This window comes from Cibotium barometz, chromosome 2 (assembly GCF_041138505.1).
Source record: "Cibotium barometz isolate CiBa-2024 chromosome 2, ASM4113850v1, whole genome shotgun sequence".
Taxonomy (NCBI): Eukaryota; Viridiplantae; Streptophyta; class Polypodiopsida; order Cyatheales; family Cibotiaceae; genus Cibotium; species Cibotium barometz.
In genome coordinates, this window is record NC_141047.1 from 25433140 (window position 1) to 25456686 (window position 23547).

General features: G+C 43.3%; 1 protein-coding gene across 3 annotated transcripts in view; it reads left to right on the top strand.

Moving 5' to 3' along the window:
• The first annotated feature begins 1085 nt into the window (after nt 1-1085).
• The window catches only part of LOC147640857 (3-dehydroquinate synthase), an 82474-nt gene continuing 60012 nt past the window's right edge, over nt 1086-23547 (top strand). The window contains exon 1 of one of the 3 annotated variants that reach the window (XM_086816068.1): nt 1086-1193. In XM_086816068.1, the coding sequence (XP_086672194.1) occupies nt 1178-1193 (16 nt within the window). In that variant the 5' untranslated portion in view covers nt 1086-1177. The remainder of the gene's footprint in view (nt 1194-23547) is intronic. The other 2 variants (XM_086816094.1, XM_086816080.1) reach the window with 2 other exon arrangements.

Here is a 23547-nt window from a genome sequence, read left to right on the forward strand (position 1 = left end):
TTTTTTTTCATTTTGGCAGCATGAGGATCATACTTGTGTGAGCACCCATGTGCAGGCGGCAAGTTCTAGAAGATAAGGAAGCATGCTGTTGTACGTCTAGGACATATTTATTTATTATACCATTAGGAATGAGTCTTATGTGGAAGCACATTAAGATAAGAACAATAAGGAGAAGACTAGAGTCTTGACATTGATTGACCATTGATCATATGACCACAAACCGTGACCAAACCATTAACCATGACCATGACTGTTGATCATTAAACTCGAATGTGACCATTGACCATTGATCATACTAGAAGAGAAGGGTCAATCCATGGAATATATAATTTTTAGAGAAAAAGCATGCAAACTCTCCATCTATGAGACTTAATGCCTCAATTAAATTTTGTGAATTCACAAAAAGGCCTACTTATGGCAAGCCAAAAATATCTATGAGACTTAATGACTCATGTAAAATGGCTTGGTTCTCTCTCTCTCTCTCTCTCTATAACGCTCTCTCTCTCTCTCCCTCCCTCTCAGACACCATCTCTCTCTCTCTCTATAACGCTCTCTTTCTCTACACCCAATATGAAATTGCGTTTTTCATAGATTCAGTTGTCTTTAAAATAATCATTTAATGAAACTATAGTATCATTGATCATAATCCTCCAAAATATCCGGTTGAATCCTAATTTCCATTTTTTCTTTCATCGGTGTACCTATGGCATCATTGGCAACCAGAACGCTCACCACCTGTCCACTCGGGGGCCTTTTAGTACCCGGCAATATATTCACTTATAAAAATCAAAATGGAATCTCCGTTGAAGATCAGCAAGATCAACCAACAGATCCATATAAAAGAGCCATGGACTCATCCATTGAGGACCAGCAAGGTCAATCAACCAGATCCATGCTCGAATTCAAAAAACAACTCTTACTTCTTGCTCCAATATCTTCCACGATGCACGTGTGGGTATCTTCGGTGACCCAGAGCCCGAGCACCGTATGATCAGCACCCTCTAGGATCCTTCGCAGGTCACCTAAAGCTCTCTCTCTCTCTAACATATGATGGTTCAACGCTTAATTTAAAAAAGTAAAAAGTAGTTTAATATTAAGGTGGGTTTAACATCTGTTAATGCCTTAAGTAGAGTGGTCGACGCCTTCGCCAAGTACTTCAGTTCGTTCCCCTACAGCGATGGTCTCTCTACGTGGTACGCCCTCCGCTTCTGCTGCTATGCTTGAGGGATTCAGACCGTCAACAGAACCGGGTTAAATTGTTTGCATATTCATGGGCGATAACTTTAGCATTTGTCCATTTAGTTTTTCAGACAATCCCTTCTAAAATTCATAGTGATTTTGCCACCTTATGGCTTAGCTCCCCATATTCCTCAATCATGACTCAGAGCATTTTTAGTATCTTATCGCTCTGACACAACCACTATACTACACATACATGCATTCTATGCATGTGAAGACTTCTCATATAGAGCTCCTATGCATGCATATGCAATTCATGTGTATATAAGGGCTTGGTTGTTGTAGTTTATTCTGCAATGAGCTGCATCGGTTTCTCTCTCCCTCTCCAGGACAGGTTGCTGCACATGGGACCTCAAAAAAGTCCTTCAATGGCTCCCATCCTGGTGGCCTGCATGAGTCTAGGGGGTTTTAGCTCCCCACCCATGAGAGGGGAAGGGGGGATGGCTGTCTGTCCCCATACATGGACAGGGGATCTCCTCTGCCCAGGCCCTCGCCTGTGTACGGGGGATGATGTAGCCACTCCCTTTTCTGATAAATTCTGCCAAATTATGTCATGTGCACTAGCTAATGGAGTGCCACATGGGCATAGTTCCTGATATTAGCACGCTTAAGGGCAGATTTAGGGCAAAATAAGCATAGTCCAGATAGCCCATGTCTGCCCAAGCATGTCCATGCAGCCAAGTGCCCAAATGTGGAGACAAATTAGGTGTGTTTTTGGGGATATGGGCCAGCTGACCGGCCCTACAACTGAACAACCAGTTCTGGAACACTATAAATAGATGGGCAGAGAAGGGGGTCAGGCATTCACTGCTAGTTTTGTATTGCCATGTATGATGTCCTAGAGCAGCAAAGGCAAGTGTTGAATCAACAGGAGGTAGTGCCATGTGTAGTTTATACATTGAACAAGATTCAGGATAGCAGTACAACCTTTTGTTCATGCATTGTAGCTTAACGCTAGGATGGAAGGAGTCCGAATCTTAGTCCAGAACTGAGTTTACGGCATTGTATGTGTGCATCTGTGGAAATATACAATAGATTAGGTGAATCTCTCCTCTTCTTTGTGAGTATTCAGATTGTGCTTTCAATTTGTGTTATGCACTGAGGTGCTGCTATGTGACACACTGGCTTATCATCAGCGCTACATTTGTACATTAGTAGAACCTTTTAGGGATTTATTGTTGTATGCCGTGACCCCATTGTGAGCCCTAAACCAAGGACATGTCATGCACGAGCTGTTACGTAGGTCACATCTGAAGCCTTAGGTGTCACTTAACCCACTTGGAGAACAAAGCATGTAGGTCATCTTAGGATAGATGCATATAGCAAGCATGTAGAACAGCATCCAGTCAGCCAACCTAAGCAGCCCACAAGCCACACGTGTGAAAAGCGAGGGCATAAATATCATTTTCAGCAAGTCGTGTGCATTTAACAACAAGCCAACAACATGTAGGGCAACCGACTTGATGTAGGGTGATGTTATACAAGGCGCTTCTCAGTCCCTTCCATAAACCATTTCATTCTTGCATCATTCATCAGTGAAACAAAGCAGTTTCAATGTGTGCTTGAGTCATCTGACTTGTGCATACATAATTTCAGTAGAGCTCCGTTATGTGCTTCAGTGCAAGGCAGCCAGAAGTCATCTCATTCTTGTATCATTCAGCAGTAAAACAAAGCAGTTTCAATGTGTGCTTGAGTCTTTTGACTCATGCATACATAATTTCAGCAAAGCACCTTCATGTGCTTCAGCACAAGGTAGCTAGAAGTCATTGTTAGTATTTAGCCACCAGACTTGCAATCCCTTAGCAGATCTGGGTGTGCATATTGGCTCGTGAAGTGGCTTCTAAGTTGTCTTGATGGTTCAGCCGACGTTTGGTCTACCTCGTCCTTGCGTTTGGCAGTCCACAATCATCCGCCGTCGCCAAGTAAGTTTCTTGGTAAAGGCTGCACCATTGCCAAGTGCGTTTCTGTTAGCATTTCATCCCTGTATGGGTTTCTATTTGCATTTCATCCGTGTGTGCTGCCCATATTTAGCCCATATTTGTTCCCTTTTTTTATGGCCCTTGATTGTGGGCTGGCCGCTCTATTTTTTCCCCATTTTTTTGGCTTTTTTTCCAGGTTGGGTACCTGATGACCAGTCGGCCAGCTCCGGTTGGCCAGCCCCATACCTATATATAGGTGGGTTGGCCTCTCCCATTCAACATGTTCATTAGTTGTGTTGTGTGGTTCATGTGTTGACACACCTACTCCCTTTTGTATCCTTCACTTATGAGCTTACAAGGTCTCTTGCTTGGGATTTTATTCATTGCAGTATATTCAGCTTTTTGGCTTCATCTCTCTCTCTCTCTCTCTCTCTCTCTCTCTCTCTCGCACTCTCAGTTCAGCACATTCTAGTGCCCCCTTTGCTTCTGTTGTGTGCACACTTTATCATGGTATCATCGCTCTAGGCTTCTGCGTTTTTTTGCCCCATGTTCAGCCCTGTTTTCAGCCTCTCCTTTTAGCATTTTTTTCATGATCTGCTGCTGCTGGTCGGATCTCCTCTTCCTTGCACTTCGTCGCTGCAGGCAACAGGACAACAGCACCTTTGTTGGCTATGTTTTCTTCTTCAGTGGACACATATCACTTGCAGAGGGGGTTTGGTGTGGCTGGTTGCTTTGAGGGAGCAACGTCGGTGGCTGGGCTCCTATCTCCCAGTTGTTGCTCCTCCCAAAAACCCAGTTGGAGGAGATATCTATGACAAGGTGTCACCACACCCTATGTATGGCTCTTCGACTTCCCATGCTCTCGCATATGGGATAACCCACCACTTCCAGTCATGTGACTACCCGAGAGTAGCTATGAGAAATGCCACCTCCAACACCCTCCAATTCGAGCACCTCCATCAATAGAGGCTAGGATTGCCCAGGACCACACAGGATGAGATTTGATACCATGTTAGAGTCACGCAGTAGCAGTGGCAGCACGCACACCACCCCAGTGCATTGAGCAATGTTAGTGGCTGGGCTCTCATCTTCGAGCTGTTGCTCCGTGCAAAAACTCGGCTGGAGGAGATATCTATGACAAGGTGTCACCACACCCTATATATGGCTCTTCGACTTCCCATGCTTTCGCATATGGGATAACCCACCACTTCCAGTCATGTGACAACCCAAGAGTAGCTACGAGAATTGCCACCTCCAACAGTTTGATGCTTATTTTCAGTCTCTTGTTTTTTCTCCTCGGGTTGTTCCAGTTACTTGGGAGGAAGTGCTTCCCTCCATTATGCAGATTGAATCTCACTTTGAGGAGCGGATTGACACCTCTGGTGGTTTTGATGGAGCTTTGGCTGCTCGAGATAAAAGGAAGAGTCGACAGAAGAAAGGGAAAAGGGGTTCTGACAAGAGCTCCAAGGACAAAGACAAAGACAAATCTTCTAAAAATCACTGTTAAAACCCTAAGATCTCTGTAGATAATTGTCATGCATAAACATGCATAAACTAGGCATAAACTCATCCACCCAACCACCCTCGAGCCCAAGGAATGCATACATGAATTACAATGAAGTACCTCATACCTTAACCTTGATGTCCCATACCATCAAGAGATATGACTTCATTCTAGTAGCATATAGCTCTAGTGTGAAACGGTAGGTGAGTAGATACAATCCTCTACACAAGAGAACATCCCTTGAGTGTGTCCCATGTCCCTATTATATAGGAGAGTTCTCAAGTGACTCTTGACTCTCCAATTTCCATGTGTGACCCTTGGATGCTTGACCCTAACCTCAACCCTTAAGGTTAGCCCTAACCCATGCTCCACTAGAGCTTGTTCCCATGCTCCCATGCTCACAAGCCTAATGTGGGTTAGTCTTCTAGTATATGTGCATATAATGTGCACATAACACCACCATAGTCCGGTTCTTAAACTCAACTACTTCATTTTCTGACGGCGAACCTGTATTGGCCAGCTCCCGCTTGATGCCATGTTCCGCACAAAACCGCACGAAAGCATTGGAAGAAAATTCTCCTCTTTTGTTAGCCTTAAGAGTCTTTATCTGCAAGCCAGACTCTTTCTCCACCATCACATGTCACTCCTTGAACCGAGCAAAAGCTTGGTCCTTTTGTGAAAGGAAATAAACCCATGTGAATCTGCTACAATCATCAAGCAGCAGCATAAAGTACAAAGAACCTCCCAAGGATGCTGTCTGCATAGGTCCACACAAGTCAGTGTGTACCAACTCCAAAGGTTTCGAAGCCTGCCTGGAAGCCTGCTTCGGAAAAGATTCCTTGTGCTGCTTACCACGAATACAAGAACTACAACGTCCTTGCCTGCTGCCAACATCTGGCAAGCCAACCACCATCTGGTCCCGGAAAGCTCACCGCAGCGCATCCACATTCAAGTGGCCAAATTGAAAGTGCCACAAATCACCAATTTGAGAACTTGTCAAAGAGGAGAGTGCGGAGAGTTTATATATACCATTCTCCACACCACCTTCCCAAATAACCTGGCCAGTCTCGCAGTCCCGTGGAGCAATAGAATGCTCCTCAAACTCCACTCGGAAGCCAGTTTTGCACACCTCATGCATTGACAACAGATAAAAACCAAGTGCGGGGACGTAAAGAATACGAGAGGAATGCTTCCTCCCTCTGCCATCGGGAATCATCTCCAATCGGCCCTCACTGTGAATTGGTATGGCGGAGTTGTCGCCAATGAAAATACGACCTGACTGCTCTTTCAGATCCTGAAAGAACTCACAGGAAGGAGTCATGTGCCTAGAAGCACCACTATCAAGAATCCATTCCCGAGTATCCTTGGCGGTGAAGCCAACTGCCTCCTCGCTCGAAGAAGATGAAGCATTGGTATCCAACATCTCCAAGTGCACAAAAGCTGGAGTCTTTGTAGCTGAAGCTGAAGAATCAGCACTCTTCCCAGTCCGCTTGGGACACTTCCTCCAATAGTGGCCTTTCACGCCAGAATCATTACAGGTCCTCTCGGCCTTCAGTTTCTCTCGGTCTGAATCAGGCTTCTTCTCAGAAGACTTCCCTTTGCCCTTGTTGTTATTACGGCCTTACAACCGTTGGCCAGTCAAGGCCTTAGAACGTCCGCCCTGTGGAGGGTTCGTGAATCGCTCTTCCTGGTCCAAGACTATAACACGCGGAAGCTCTAGGGGTCTTCTTTCAGCCCTAAACACTCCTGGAAACAATCTGATGCAAAACGTAGACATGAATAGAGAGTAGAGAGAGAGAGAGAGAGAGATATGCTGGAAATTCAGTATATTCATATAGTACAAAAAGGTACTCCTAATCTACAGCCCTAGGCTGCCTTCATAAAAGGTGAACATCACCAAAAACTGTCCCTAACTAGGACCCTAAGGACCCAACTCCTAGAGAGTTGAATGACTCTAATGAACAGCACATGTGGCCTTTTATAGTCCTCTTGGAACATTGGAGTGCTGGCCGACCAGCAGTCGGCCAGCCGACTGGTTATATTCATCATAAAAGCTGTGCCATTTGGACATAATCCCTTATAATGCTACGCCTTCAGCCGCCTTGTCCTCTGGTCCAGCCGACGTCATCTTCTGATGCAGCCGATAGTCCCCACTTGCAGCTGACAGCTTTCTCTTCATGTTCTCCATGCTTTGCTCCAAGTCCACACTGGCTAATCTGCACTCTGTGCTCCATAAATCCTGGTTCTATCTAGTTCATACTCTTTATCTGGCTGCCTCTTCTGGACCAGCATCTAAGAATGTCCATGGCATCTTTCATGCACATGACATGTCCCTCTGATAAACTTGATGACGGGATTCCAACCTGTTCTTGGATGACTGTCATCATTCCAATCTTTTCCCGAAGTCCCTGTGTCATCCATCCATCTCTGGCAAACCCTTTTCTCTGAAAGCCCGGCCCGGTCTCCAAAACCACTATGTCTCTGAATAAGATCTATGCATCTGTTCCATCTAGTCCACAATTCTTTCCTGCCCTGACTCTGAACACTGTCTTGGTCTTCATTCCTGGAGAAATGAGTCTGGCACTCTCACATCACCCCATGGAGGATAATCCTCCCTTGGGACCGTTGCCCGAGAACCTATCTGGCTCATAGGACTGCCATCCCCTCTGGCTCTGTGGAACACCACCAACAAACCTCCTGGGAGCTCTTCCCGATTCTGTGTTCCTTGCCTTAGGCTTCGTATCCGTGTACTTTCCTGTACCTTGGACCTGTACACCATCATATGGGACTGATTCAGTGTTTAGCTTTGCTGAGCCTGATGCTCTGATACCAATGTAACACGTGGAAGCTCTTGGGGTCTTCTTTCAGCCCTAAACACTCCTAGAAACACGTTGATGCAAAATGAGAGTAGAGAGAGAGAGATATGCTGGAAATTTAGTATATTAATATAGTACACAAAGGTACTCAGTCCACAGCCCTAGGCTGCCTTCTTGAAAAAGGTGAACATCACCAAAATCCGTCCCTAATTGGGACCCTAAGGACCCAACTCCTAAATGAGTTGAATGACTCTGAACAGCACATGTGGCCTTCTATAGTCCTCTTGGAACATTGGAGTGCTGGCCGACTGTAATAAAGTAGGAACTTTATTCAATAGGGTTAATAATGGGACAAGTCCATGTATAAAAGAGGGGACTTGGACCATGGTTTTAACTTTTGATGATCATTTTTAGAAATGGAAACTTATGTTTCTTGGAGCTCATGGCTTCTCTCTTGGCTTGTGGAAGGCTATTTCCATTCTCTTGGTGAGAGACTAAACACACTTAGGCATCATGTTTACATGGTGATTACTCATAATTTTCATGCATTACATCCCTTCATTCCAATTGGTATCAGAGCTCTTGATTTTGATCATGGGCATGCATGGGTTGTTGGGAAAATTTGCTTGAAAATTTGAGTTTCTTTCATTTTTTTTCTCATTTTCTTGTAATCCTTGAGTGATTCTTGACAAATCTTCTCTAATCTTGCTTAATCTCATGGAGATGGTGAGCATTTCATGGAAATTGCTTGAATTTTGAGTGATTTTGGCCAATTTTGCCATTTTTGGACCAAATTTTGGGCCTCTGGACCAAAAATTTGGGGCAGTCGGGCCAAAACTTAGGGCAAGTGACTAATTGCAATTAACTTTTTTGCTAATCACATTTAGTAATCATCTTCTTCTTCCTCAAGCTTTCCATAGCCATGGGATGCTCTTCCTCTACCCGTTTTGATGCCAAACCTTAGGGCTTTTGTAGAGCTCCTTGAGATCTTTCATTTGAGCCTCTTTCTTGCAAATTTTTTTCTCAAGATTTGGGAGCTTGTGAACATTTCTCCATGGCTGAAAGTTGAGCTTAGTCTACCTTCCATGAACCATATCTTTCATTGCTAAGCTTTTACACACTTCATAGGCATCATTGGTAGTCTAATCATCTCATGAAGGAGGCAAAGAAGAGGGCGACGGGCTATTGCAGGCTGCCGCTGCGCGATTTTCGTGGGTGAGAGAGAGCTAGGGTTACCTAGCTTTACTACCTCACAAGAGGGAAGCTTCACAAGAAAGGTTTTAGCACTTGTTTGGAGCAATTTTCAAGCTATGTTCAAGCACATGGGAGGTGTTCTTTGGCTGCAAATTTGAGAGCAAAGAGAGGCCACGTTTTTTCTCCTACAAGAGGCTTCTTCAACAATTTTTTTCATTGAAGCTTTCCGGATGACATTGGTGAGTGATTTGATTAATTTCTTGCAAATTTGAACCATTTGGTGGAGCTTGGGAATGGATTAGGGTTGGACACATTCAAACTCCCCTAATTTTCAGAAATTAACCATTAAAGCTTGACCATTCACATGCCAATATTGCTTCTCCATGCATTATTGATGGCAATGGTGAAAGGAATTGATTCCACATGAGCTTGGCCAATTCATAGATCACATTTTGGGGGATTTTCTTCATTATGTCTCATTTGGCATGCCATTGATGGAATAGCAAGCTTATGCAATGTTTTTGGAGTCCCTCATGCTCATCTTGATGCCATATGGACACTATGGATGCTATACATAGCCATGCCAATGCTATGTTTTACACATGGGCATAAGAGAGCATAAGTTTTGGAAGCATGCATTTGTCAATATGATGTGAAAGGGATTGTTGGAATGCAATTGCAAATGCCTTGATTGTGGTTAACAAATGCTTATGCAAATGCCATGGTGAGGGCATTGTGAATTGTTGGTTTGTGTTGGAGCTTTTGGATGATGGATTGAGGCACGAGTCCATGCTTTATTGATGAGTTCTAAATTGTAAAAGGGCATGAGTCATGCTCAATACTTGTAAGCCAACAAACTTGTTCTATCATTTGATATTATCCACATCATTTTGTACCTACACTCACCATTGCTACCACTTCAAGTTTCTATAGAATCTAGCAATGTGTGAGGGTACCTTGGCATTGGTTGGAGAGGCCAAGGGGAGAATGGCTTGAACTCTTTGTGCCGTGATTGCCATGGTAAAGCGGTACAAAGGGGGATTAGGTACACCGGTGTGAAGAAATGGCCTCAACCTTCACCTTGGAGGAAAACTCGGTGAAGGGGTGAGAAGAGCTTGGCCGGGAGATCGGCAAGCTTCAACGCGCGTCCTCAACAATCCTCACCATCGACTTTGTGGATGCATTTGGGCAATGGGGCCCCTTTTCCGTCATATTGTGTGGATATTGCAAATGCTTTGATGGACAAAGAGTGCATATGATCTTTCATGACATTGTGGGATACAAAGAGTATTGCATTGTGATTTGAGAAGTTGCATTTTCATTTGAGTTTTGGTTCCAATTACAAAGGAGACTCTGGCGGAATTTTTCCAACAAGGGAGCCAAACAAGCTTATTGATTGGAGATTTACCCCATGGATACACTTGAAGAGTTATTCACAACTACCAAGGGGAGAAACACCAATCATTTGTAGCCGGATTGAGCTTTGGGACCGAATTTTGGGAATTTCTGGGATTTTACAAAACCCTAATTCAGTCCTAGGGTTTTTGGGATTAGGTCCGAGTGATTACACGACTCTATTCTACTCCTTGAGAGTTTTCAAATGAGCCATAGAACCCCTTAATCGGATATCACAATCTCGGTCAAAGTAGTCATGTTGACTTTCTGGTCAAAGTCAAACAGAATATACTTCCACTTTGACTGAATCAAAATGCTTTTAGGGGTAGGTTCTATCTTCCGTTAGCTTTCTATAGAGCCGTCAAAATCCTAATTCCGACATATATTTTGCGTTTTAGAGCCAAATTACTACTTTCAGCTGTCCCGCACAAACCCTAAAACAGAGAGTACTTGCCTACACCTAATTCTTACTGTGTTCATTTGGGAGGATAGTAGACACCATTACCTACCCATAGAACCTCTTTTTGTCCAATTCCGACATCATTTGGGCATTCTACCAACATCTTGCATTTCTTCACTATGCCGAAGGGAAGACCACGCAAGGGTGGGGATGTTGTGCAAGAAATGATCATTGGTGATGAGGACATGGAAGGTAATATGGATGCAAGGGATGCATTCATCAATGAAGACAATGGGGGCAATGTACATAATCAAATTTCTCAAGGGACACAAGCGGCGGTTAACCATGACACCCTCATGCAAATGCTTGTACAACGGTTGGAGACCTTAGACTCCAAGCTTGATTCTCATTTTGAAACATTATCCTCACGGATTGGTGTGATGGAGGACAAGTTTGGGAAGTCTCAAGCACAAGAAAAGCATGGGAATTATGGTGACTATGAGCAAAGAAAAGGCAAGGGCATCTTGAATGAGGATTCCATGAAGGCCGTACAAAAGGATCCATTGGGAGCATCCACTCGAAGATTCATGGCGGATGCACGGAGACCTCTTGTCAAGGACATGTTTCCTCCTTCTTTTCATTCGGGTTTGTCTCACCTCAATGCATCAAAGGGTCCTACCTTTTCTAGGGCAATGCATTCAAGGGAAGAGGATGAGGTGTTTGTGAATGAAGAGAGATTGCACTCGATTGGAATCAAATGTCCTTTGCCCAAAGACAAAGGGATGCTCACGAGAAGTGGATGGAATTGTCGAATATCATCAAGAGGGATTACAAAGACTTTGCACAATTTATGGAGTCATACTCGAAGATGCAAAGATTCAAGCCCTCTACCCAACATGATAACCCATCCCACATATCTTCCAAGGATGTCAAAGACAAAATCTCACTATCAAAGTTCAAAGGTGACGGGTCATCTCCGCAAGAGTTGGAGGAGTGGGCTACCAAGCTTGACACCTATTTCCAACTTTACCCAAAAAGTGAGCGTGATATGGTACAATTTTCCTCCTTACATCTTGAAGATTATGCTCATCAATGGTGGAGGCACTTGGTCAAACAAGGGAACACGCCATCAACTTGGGAAGGATTGAAGCGGGAGATGAACTTGGCCTTCATTTCACCCTTAGTGCTCGACCGATACCATGAAGAATGGTATGAGCTTTCTCAAAAGGGGATGATGGTGATAGGTTACATCAAGAGATTTTTGAAGCTTTCAATGTACGTGGAAGGCTTGAGTGAAGACATGAAGATGAAAAAGTTTGTGCATGGGCTTGAACACTTCATCAAGGCGGATGTGTCGGCTCAAAGGCCTAGCTCTCTCAAAGAAGCTATGAGGTTAGCCGAACTCTATGAGCCAAAGTACAAGAGGTCTCAGCCCATGACCTTCACCAAAGACACACTCAAACCAACCACTACTTCTTACAATTTTGGGAAAGGTCCTACCTCTACATTACCATCCTCTAATCCAAGAACTCCTACATCATTTGGGGGTGGACAGCCAAAGAATGGGATACATCAATTTGATGCCAAAAAGAGTAGTGACTTCATGAAGAAGAAGCCCTTTCAACCCTTCAAGAAGACTCAAAGAATGGATGATCCAAAGATTGAGGAGTTGAGAAGCAAAGGGCTATGTTTCAAGTGCAAAGAGAGGTGGTCACCCGGGCATGTGTGCAAATCAAAGAAGATTGTGGCCACTATGATCCTCATGGATGAGGAAGAGAACAAGGATGACTCTCATGACATTGAGGAATGGGAGGATTGCAATGAAGAAGCACATGAGGAGTCACTTGAAGACCATTCTTTCATCACGGAGGATGGTGAGTTTCCGTTTGATCCGGGAGGTGGAGTTAAGGAAAGCCTTGTGGACGGAGACATGCCTACCAATGCAGAAATTTCAGCTTGCATATGCTCTATCTCACAAGAGTTGTTGGTGGGTTGCAAGAACCCAAGCACACTAAGGTTGGTGGGGACCATCAATGGGAGGGTTGCACATATTCTTGTGGATTCCGGGAGCACTCATAGCTTCATCAACTCTAAATCCATCAACTCTCTCAAACTCAACACAAAGAAGACACCTACAACGTTCCAAGTGCAAGTGGCAAATGGGGAAAGTGAGAAGACTAGCTTGGTTTGCCCTTCTACAAAAGTGGTTTTATCCTCTTCATACACTTGGGAAGGTGATTTGGTGGTTTTGGATATGGGTCCCATCGACATTATCATGGGGTGTGATTGGTTGGCTTCACTTGGTGACATTCACATGAACCTTCAACAAGGTTTCATGAGCTTTCTACATCATGGGCAACAAGTGGTACTTGCTGCAAATGCACCTAAGAAGCTCTCTTTGATCACTCCAAGGCGACTCAAGAAAGAGATTAAGGCTTTTGGCACTATCTATGTGTTACATGTTACCCAAGAGGGGATGGAAGGCAGTGGACAGCACATAGATGAGGAAATGGCAACTCTTCTTAAGGAGTATGAAGATATTTTGCAAGTGCCAAAGAGTCTACCACCTAAGAGGGAGATTGACCATGCCATAGTACTTGAACCGAATGCAAAGGTTGTCAACAAGCCTCCTTACCGTTTGTCTAAGGTAGAAAGAGAGGAAGTGGCTAAGCAAGTGCAAGATTTGCTTGCTATGGGTCTTATTCAACCTTCACAATCTCCATTTGCATCTCCCGTTCTCTTGGTGAAGAAGAAGGATGGATCCTTTCGCATGTGCATTGATTATCGTGACTTGAACAAGGTCACAATCAAGAATAGGTATCCCATACCTCGCATTGATGATCTTCTTGATGAGCTCAAAGGGGCAAAGTTCTTCACCAAGATTGATTTGAGATCGGGATATCATCAAATAAGGATGAAGGAAGGTGATGAAGAGAAGACAGCATTTAGGACGGAAAGGGGATTGTTTCACTTCATGGTGATGCCCTTTGGTCTTACAAATGCTCCGGCCACTTTTCAAGCATTGATGAATCGGATATTGGCTTCCCTTCTTTTCAAGTTTGTGCTAGTGTTCTTCGATGACATCTTGATCTATAGCAAGAGCAAAGGGGAACATCTATGTCATGTGAAGCAAGTGTTTGAAGTGTTGAGGAAGCACAAGCTTTATGCAAAGGAGAGCAAATGCACATTCATGGTCAATGAAGTGGAATATCTTGGACACTTGGTGGGTGAGAATGGCATAAGGGCTGATCCTAAGAAAGTGGCATGTGTCAAAGAGTGGCCAACACCAAGCAATACAACTCAATTGAGAGGATTTTTGGGATTATCTTCTTTCTATAGAAGATTCATGCAACATTATGCATCCATTGCGGCACCTCTTACCGACTTGCTCAAGAGGGAGGCTTTCTTTTGGGATTCCATTGCCAACAAGAGCTTCAATGAGCTCAAGGAGTTGCTCACTTCAGCCCCTATACTTGTATGTCCGGATTTTGCAAAGACATTTTATGTGAGGGCGGATGCAAGTGGTAGAGGAATTGGGGCAGTTTTGTATCAAGAGCATGGAGTCATTGCATTTGAAAGCAGAAAGCTTACCGAAAAGGAGATGGGGCTTCATGTTTATGAGCAAGAGATGCTAGCCATACTTCATGCCATCAAGAAGTGGCATCACTATCTTTATGGTGCTCATTTCAAGGTGAGAAGTGATCATAGGGTGCTGAAATTTTTCCTCTCCCAACCAAATCTTTCTCCAAAGCAAAAGAGATGGCTGGCCACACTTCAAGGATATGATTTTGAGATATCCTACACACCCGGGAAGGACAATGTAGTGGCGGATGCATTGTCTAGAATGTGGGCATGCGCTACAACTTCAATCATGGAGGTATATAGTGAATGGATCAAGGGGATTCAAGAGGAATACCTTATCAATGAAGGTGCTGCCCATATTTATACCAAATTACAGCAAGGTGATGGTGGAGAGTTTCCTCATTACAAGCTTCACAATGGTCTCTTGTGGTACAAGGATAAGGTGTATTTGGTTCCTACCTCATTCTACATACCAAAGGTGCTTCATGAGATGCATTCTTCACCACTTTCGGGCCATCTTGGTGTACTCAAAACCTATGATAAAGTGAGCAAGAGTTTTTATTGGAAAGGTATATGGGGAGATGTGAAGAAGTTTGTGATGGAATGTGCTTCTTGTCAAAAGAATAAGGATAGCCATCAACTCCCAAGTGGTTTACTTCATCCATTACCTATTCCGGATGGTAAATGGACTCACATTTCTATGGACTTCATCACGGGTCTACCAAAGACAAAGCATGGATGGGATCAAATATTTGTAGTGATTGATAGGCTTACAAAATCAGCCCATTTCATTGCTTCAAAGACCACTTATGGAGCATCTCATATTGCCAAGCAATTTTTGGAACATGTATTCAAGATACATGGCTTGCCACTCAACATAGTTTGTGATCGAGATACCAAGTTCATGGGGACTTTTTGGAGGTCATTATATGAGAGCTTGGGTACTCAAATCACTCCATCTACGGCCTATCACCCTCAAACGGATGGGCAAACGGAGTGCACAAACAAATGGCTTGAGGTGTACTTGAGGCACTATTGTCATGACATGCAAACATCTTGGGATGAGTGGCTTTATCTTGCTGAATTTTGCCATAATTCAAGCAAGCATTTGAGTATTGGCATGTCACCATTTGAGGCTCTCTATGGATATCAAGTACATGTGCCATCGATAGCCTTCCATGAAGACAAAGTGGTCAATCCATTGGCAAAAGAAGAGTTGGAAAGAATGAGACAACTTCTTCAACTTTGCAAGGACAATATGAAGAAGGCTCAAGATGTCATGAAGGCTAATGCGGATGTTCATAGAAGGAATGTGGAGTTTCAAGAGGGTGATTATGTGCTATTGAAGCTTCCCAAGAGTCGGCATAACACTCTCAAAGGTGTAACCAACTCAAAATTGGCTCATAGGTATTATGGACCATACTTGATTATCAAGAGGGTTGGTGATTTGGCCTACAAGTTGGATTTGCCTTCTTCGACAAGGATCCATAATGTGTTTCATGTATCTAACCTTAAGAGGTTTATGGGATCTTTGCCTCAAGAGATGGAAGAGCTTCCACCCATGAATGAAGAAGGTGAGATCATTTATGAGCCGGAGAGGGTTATTGGCAAGAGGACAAGAGAGTTGAGGAATCGGAACTTTATTCAATAGGGTTAATAATGGGACAAGTCCATGTATAAAAGAGGGGACTTGGACCATGGTTGTAACTTTTGATGATCATTTTTAGAAATGGAAACTTATGTTTCTTGGAGCTCATGGCTTCTCTCTTGGCTTGTGGAAGGCTATTTCCATTCTCTTGGTGAGAGACTAAACACACTTAGGCATCATGTTTACATGGTGATTACTCATAATTTTCATGCATTACATCCCTTCATTCCAATAGTCGGCATAACACTCTCAAAGGTGTAACCAACTCAAAATTGGCTCATAGGTATTATGGACCATACTTGATTATCAAGAGAGTTGATGGATTTAGAGTTGATGAAGCTATGAGTGCTCCCGGAATCCACAAGAATATGTGCAACCCTCCCATTGATGGTCCCTACCAACCTTAGTGTGCTTGGGTTCTTGCAACCCACCAACAACTCTTGTGAGATAGAGCATATGCAAGCTGAAATTTCTGCATTGGTAGGCATGTCTCCGTCCACAAGGCTTTCCTTAACTCCACCTCCCGGATCAAACGGAAACTCACCATCCTCCGTGATGAAAGAATGGTCTTCAAGTGACTCCTCATGTGCTTCTTCATTGCAATCCTCCCATTCCTCAATGTCATGAGAGTCATCCTTGTTCTCTTCCTCATCCATGAGGATCATAGTGGCCACAATCTTCTTTGATTTGCACACATGCCCGGGTGACCACCTCTCTTTGCACTTGAAACATAGCCCTTTGCTTCTCAACTCCTCAATCTTTGGATCATCCATTCTTTGAGTCTTCTTGAAGGGTTGAAAGGGCTTCTTCTTCATGAAGTCACTACTCTTTTTGGCATCAAATTGATGTATCCCATTCTTTGGCTGTCCACCCCCAAATGATGTAGGAGTTCTTGGATTAGAGGATGGTAATGTAGAGGTAGGACCTTTCCCAAAATTGTAAGAAGTAGTGGTTGGTTTGAGTGTGTCTTTGGTGAAGGTCATGGGCTGAGACCTCTTGTACTTTGGCTCATAGAGTTCGGCTAACCTCATAGCTTCTTTGAGAGAGCTAGGCCTTTGAGCCGACACATCCGCCTTGATGAAGTGTTCAAGCCCATGCACAAACTTTTTCATCTTCATGTCTTCACTCAAGCCTTCCACGTACATTGAAAGCTTCAAAAATCTCTTGATGTAACCTCTCACCATCATCCCCTTTTGAGAAAGCTCATACCATTCTTCATGGTATCGGTCGAGCACTAAGGGTGAAATGAAGGCCAAGTTCATCTCCCGCTTCAATCCTTCCCAAGTTGATGGCGTGTTCCCTTGTTTGACCAAGTGCCTCCACCATTGATGAGCATAATCTTCAAGATGTAAGGAGGAAAATTGTACCATATCACGCTCACTTTTTGGGTAAAGTTGGAAATAGGTGTCAAGCTTGGTAGCCCACTCCTCCAACTCTTGCGGAGATGACCCGTCACCTTTGAACTTTGATAGTGAGATTTTGTCTTTGACATCCTTGGAAGATATGTGGGATGGGTTATCATGTTGGGTAGAGGGCTTGAATCTTTGCATCTTCGAGTATGACTCCATAAATTGTGCAAAGTCTTTGTAATCCCTCTTGATGATATTCGACAATTCCATCCACTTCTCGTGAGCATCCCTTTGTCTTTGGGCAAAGGACATTTGATTCCAATCGAGTGCAATCTCTCTTCATTCACAAACACCTCATCCTCTTCCCTTGAATGCATTGCCCTAGAAAAGGTAGGACCCTTTGATGCATTGAGGTGAGACAAACCCGAATGAAAAGAAGGAGGAAACATGTCCTTGACAAGAGGTCTCCGTGCATCCGCCATGAATCCCCGAGTGGATGCTCCCAATGGATCCTCTTGTATGGCCTTCATGGAATCCTCATTCAAGATGCCCTTGCCTTTTCTTTGCTCATAGTCACCATAATTCCCATGCTTTTCTTGTGCTTGAGACTTCCCAAACTTGTCCTCCATCACACCAATCCGTGAGGATAATGTTTCAAAATGAGAATCAAGCTTGGAGTCTAAGGTCTCCAACCGTTGTACAAGCATTTGCATGAGGGTGTCATGGTTAACCGCCGCTTGTGTCCCTTGAGAAATTTGATTATGTACATTGCCCCCATTGTCTTCATTGATGAATGCATCCCTTGCATCCATATTACCTTCCATGTCCTCATCACCAATGATCATTTCTTGCACAACATCCCCACCCTTGCGTGGTCTTCCCTTCGGCATAGTGAAGAAATGCAAGATGTTGGTAGAATGCCCAAATGATGTCGGAATTGGACAAAAGGAGGTTCTATGGGTAGGTAATGGTGTCTAGTATCCTCCCAAATGAACACAGTAAGAATTAGGTGTGGGCAAGTACTCTCTGTTTTAGGGTTTGTGCGGGACAGCTGAAAGTAGTAATTTGGCTCTAAAACGCAAAATATATGTCGGAATTAGGATTTTGACGGCTCTATAGAAAGCTAACGGAAGATAGAACCTACCCCTAAAAGCATTTTGATTCAGTCAAAGTGGAAGTATATTCTGTTTGACTTTGACCAGAAAGTCAACATGACTACTTTGACCGAGATTGTGATATCCGATTAAGGGGTTCTATGGCTCATTTGAAAACTCTCAAGGAGTAGAATAGAGTCGTGTAATCACTCGGACCTAATCCCAAAAACCCTAGGACTGAATTAGGGTTTTGTAAAATCCCAGAAATTCCCAAAATTCGGTCCCAAAGCTCAATCCGGCTACAAATGATTGGTGTTTCTCCCCTTGGTAGTTGTGAATAACTCTTCAAGTGTATCCATGGGGTAAATCTCCAATCAATAAGCTTGTTTGGCTCCCTTGTTGGAAAAATTCCGCCAGAGTCTCCTTTGTAATTGGAACCAAAACTCAAATGAAAATGCAACTTCTCAAATCACAATGCAATACTCTTTGTATCCCACAATGTCATGAAAGATCATATGCACTCTTTGTCCATCAAAGCATTTGCAATATCCACACAATATGACGGAAAAGGGGCCCCATTGCCCAAATGCATCCACAAAGTCGATGGTGAGGATTGTTGAGGACGCGCGTTGAAGTTTGCCGATCTCCCGGCCAAGCTCTTCTCACCCCTTCACCGAGTTTTCCTCCAAGGTGAAGGTTGAGGCCATTTCTTCACACCGGTGTACCTAATCCCCCTTTGTACCGCTTTACCATGGCAATCACGGCACAAAGAGTTCAAGCCATTCTCCCCTTGGCCTCTCCAACCAATGCCAAGGTACCCTCACACATTGCTAGATTCTATAGAAACTTGAAGTGGTAGCAATGGTGAGTGTAGGTACAAAATGATGTGGATAATATCAAATGATAGAACAAGTTTGTTGGCTTACAAGTATTGAGCATGACTCATGCCCTTTTACAATTTAGAACTCATCAATAAAGCATGGACTCGTGCCTCAATCCATCATCCAAAAGCTCCAACACAAACCAACAATTCGCAATGCCCTCACCATGGCATTTGCATAAGCATTTGTTAACCACAATCAAGGCATTTGCAATTGCATTCCAACAATCCCTTTCACATCATATTGACAAATGCATGCTTCCAAAACTTATGCTCTCTTATGCCCATGTGTAAAACATAGCATTGGCATGGCTATGTATAGCATCCATAGTGTCCATATGGCATTAAGATGAGCATGAGGGACTCCAAAAACATTGCATAAGCTTGCTATTCCATCAATGGCATGCCAAATGAGACATAATGAAGAAAATCCCCCAAAATGTGATCTATGAATTGGCCAAGCTCATGTGGAATCAATTCCTTTCACCATTGCCATCAATAATGCATGGAGAAGCAATATTGGCATGTGAATGGTCAAGCTTTAATGGTTAATTTCTGAAAATTAGGGGAGTTTGAATGTGTCCAACCCTAATCCATTCCCAAGCTCCACCAAATGGTTCAAATTTGCAAGAAATTGATCAAATCACTCACCAATGTCATCCGGAAAGCTTCAATGAAAAAAATTGTTGAAGAAGCCTCTTGTAGGAGAAAAAACGTGGCCTCTCTTTGCTCTCAAATTTGCAGCCAAAGAACACCTCCCATGTGCTTGAACATAGCTTGAAAATTGCTCCAAACAAGTGTTAAAACCTTTCTTGTGAAGCTTCCCTCTTGTGAGGTAGTAAAGCTAGGTAACCCTAGCTCTCTCTCACCCACGAAAATCGCGCAGCGGCAGCCTGCAACAGCCCGTCGCCCTCTTCTTTGCCTCCTTCATGAGATGATTAGACTACCAATGATGCCTATGAAGTGTGTAAAAGCTTAGCAATGAAAGATATGGTTCATGGAAGGTAGACTAAGCTCAACTTTCAGCCATGGAGAAATGTTCACAAGCTCCCAAATCTTGAGAAAAAAATTTGCAAGAAAGAGGCTCAAACGAAAGATCTCAAGGAGCTCTACAAAAGCCCTAAGGTTTGGCATCGAAACGGGTAGAGGAAGCGCATCCCATGGCTATGGAAAGCTTGAGGAAGAAGAAGATGATTACTAAACGTGATTAGCAGAAAAGTTAATTGCAATTAGTCACTTGCCCTAAGTTTTGGCCCGACTGCCCCAAATTTTTGGTCCAGAGGCCCAAAATTTGGTCCAAAAATGGTAAAATTGGCCAAAATCACTCAAAACTCAAGCAATTTCCATGAAATGCTCACCATCTCCATGAGATTAAGCAAGATTAGAGAAGATTTGTCAAGAATCACTCAAGGATTACAAGAAAATGAGAAAAAAAATGAAAGAAACTCAAATTTTCAAGCAAATTTTCCCAACAACCCATGCATGCCCATGATCAAAATCAAGAGCTCTGATACCAATTGGAATGAAGGGATGTAATGCATGAAAATTATGAGTAATCACCATGTAAACATGATGCCTAAGTGTGTTTAGTCTCTCACCAAGAGAATGGAAATAGCCTTCCACAAGCCAAGAGAGAAGCCATGAGCTCCAAGAAACATAAGTTTCCATTTCTAAAAATGATCATCAAAAGTTACAACCAGGACGGAAAGGGGATTGTTTCACTTCATGGTGATGCCCTTTGGTCTTACAAATGCTTCGGCCACTTTTCAAGCATTGATGAATCGGATATTGGCTTCCCTTCTTTTCAAGTTTGTGCTAGTGTTCTTCGATGACATCTTGATCTATAGCAAGAGCAAAGGGGAACATCTATGTCATGTGAAGCAAGTGTTTGAAGTGTTGAGGAAGCACAAGCTTTATGCAAAGGAGAGCAAATGCACATTCATGGTCAATGAAGTGGAATATCTTGGACACTTGGTGGGTGAGAATGGCATAAGGGCTGATCCTAAGAAAGTGGCATGTGTCAAAGAGTGGCCAACACCAAGCAATACAAATTGAGAGGATTTTTGGGATTATCTTCTTTCTATAGAAGATTCATGCAACATTATGCATCCATTGCGGCACCTCTTACCGACTTGCTCAAGAGGGAGGCTTTCTTTTGGGATTCCATTGCCAACAAGAGCTTCAATGAGCTCAAGGAGTTGCTCACTTCAGCCCCTATACTTGTATGTCCGGATTTTGCAAAGACATTTTATGTGAGGGCGGATGCAAGTGGTAGAGGAATTGGGGCAGTTTTGTATCAAGAGCATGGAGTCATTGCATTTGAAAGCAGAAAGCTTACCGAAAAGGAGATGGGGCTTCATGTTTATGAGCAAGAGATGCTAGCCATACTTCATGCCATCAAGAAGTGGCATCACTATCTTTATGGTGCTCATTTCAAGGTGAGAAGTGATCATAGGGTGCTGAAATTTTTCCTCTCCCAACCAAATCTTTCTCCAAAGCAAAAGAGATGGCTGGCCACACTTCAAGGATATGATTTTGAGATATCCTACACACCCGGGAAGGACAATGTAGTGGCGGATGCATTGTCTAGAATGTGGGCATGCGCTACAACTTCAATCATGGAGGTATATAGTGAATGGATCAAGGGGATTCAAGAGGAATACCTCATCAATGAAGGTGCTGCCCATATTTATACCAAATTACAGCAAGGTGATGGTGGAGAGTTTCCTCATTACAAGCTTCACAATGGTCTCTTGTGGTACAAGGATAAGGTGTATTTGGTTCCTACCTCATTCTACATACCAAAGGTGCTTCATGAGATGCATTCTTCACCACTTTCGGGCCATCTTGGTGTACTCAAAACCTATGATAAAGTGAGCAAGAGTTTTTATTGGAAAGGTATATGGGGAGATGTGAAGAAGTTTGTGATGGAATGTGCTTCTTGTCAAAAGAATAAGGATAGCCATCAACTCCCAAGTGGTTTACTTCATCCATTACCTATTCCGGATGGTAAATGGACTCACATTTCTATGGACTTCATCACGGGTCTACCAAAGACAAAGCATGGATGGGATCAAATATTTGTGGTGATTGATAGGCTTACAAAATCAGCCCATTTCATTGCTTCAAAGACCACTTATGGAGCATCTCATATTGCCAAGCAATTTTTGGAACATGTATTCAAGATACATGGCTTGCCACTCAACATAGTTTGTGATCGAGATACCAAGTTCATGGGGACTTTTTGGAGGTCATTATATGAGAGCTTGGGTACTCAAATCACTCCATCTACGGCCTATCACCCTCAAACGGATGGGCAAACGGAGTGCACAAACAAATGGCTTGAGGTGTACTTGAGGCACTATTCTCATGACATGCAAACATCTTGGGATGAGTGGCTTTATCTTGCTGAATTTTGCCATAATTCAAGCAAGCATTTGAGTATTGGCATGTCACCATTTGAGGCTCTCTATGGATATCAAGTACATGTGCCATCGATAGCCTTCCATGAAGACAAAGTGGTCAATCCATTGGCAAAAGAAGAGTTGGAAAGAATGAGATAACTTCTTCAACTTTGCAAGGACAATATGAAGAAGGCTCAAGATGTCATGAAGGCTAATGCGGATGTTCATAGAAGGAATGTGGAGTTTCAAGAGGGTGATTATGTGCTATTGAAGCTTCCCAAGAGTCGGCATAACACTCTCAAAGGTGTAACCAACTCAAAATTGGCTCATAGGTATTATGGACCATACTTGATTATCAAGAGGGTTGGTGATTTGGCCTACAAGTTGGATTTGCCTTCTTCGACAAGGATCCATAATGTGTTTCATGTATCTAATCTTAAGAGGTTTATGGGATCTTTGCCTCAAGAGATGGAAGAGCTTCCACCCATGAATGAAGAAGGTGAGATCATTTATGAGCCGGAGAGGGTTATTGGCAAGAGGACAAGAGAGTTGAGGAATCGGAATATTGATGAATACCTTGTCAAATGGAAGCAATTACCCATGGATGAGGCTACTTGGCAATCATTGGAGTATGTCCAACAACATGGCTTACTTGTGGATGACTTTCCGTGACCAAGTGGTATGGTTTACTTGAGCAAATTGGGTAATATGAGGAGAAGTATACATGCTGTAATTTCTGGACAGCTTTGGGAAGGTCTACTATTGGGCCTATTTTTCTACTCCAACAAGCTTCATGGCGTATCCTAATGAAAGATTATGATGTGGGCTACATATGGCTGAGTGTACATATCATTTTCAGCCCAATATATGGAGTCTAAATGAAGGATTTTCAAGGGTCTTCATCGACTAGAAGGGCTGTCATAACAGTCCCACTCATACACTTTGGGCTTGAAGCTTTGTGGACTTGTATACATCCGGATTTTCATTGTATATGTGCTTTGGATGTACTTGAGAACTCTTAACCACTTCCCATTGATTACATTAGAGTCTCATACTTTGAGATTGTACATGTTATTGATTTTGAGGACAAAATCTTTGGGAAGGGATGGTTTGTAATAAAGTA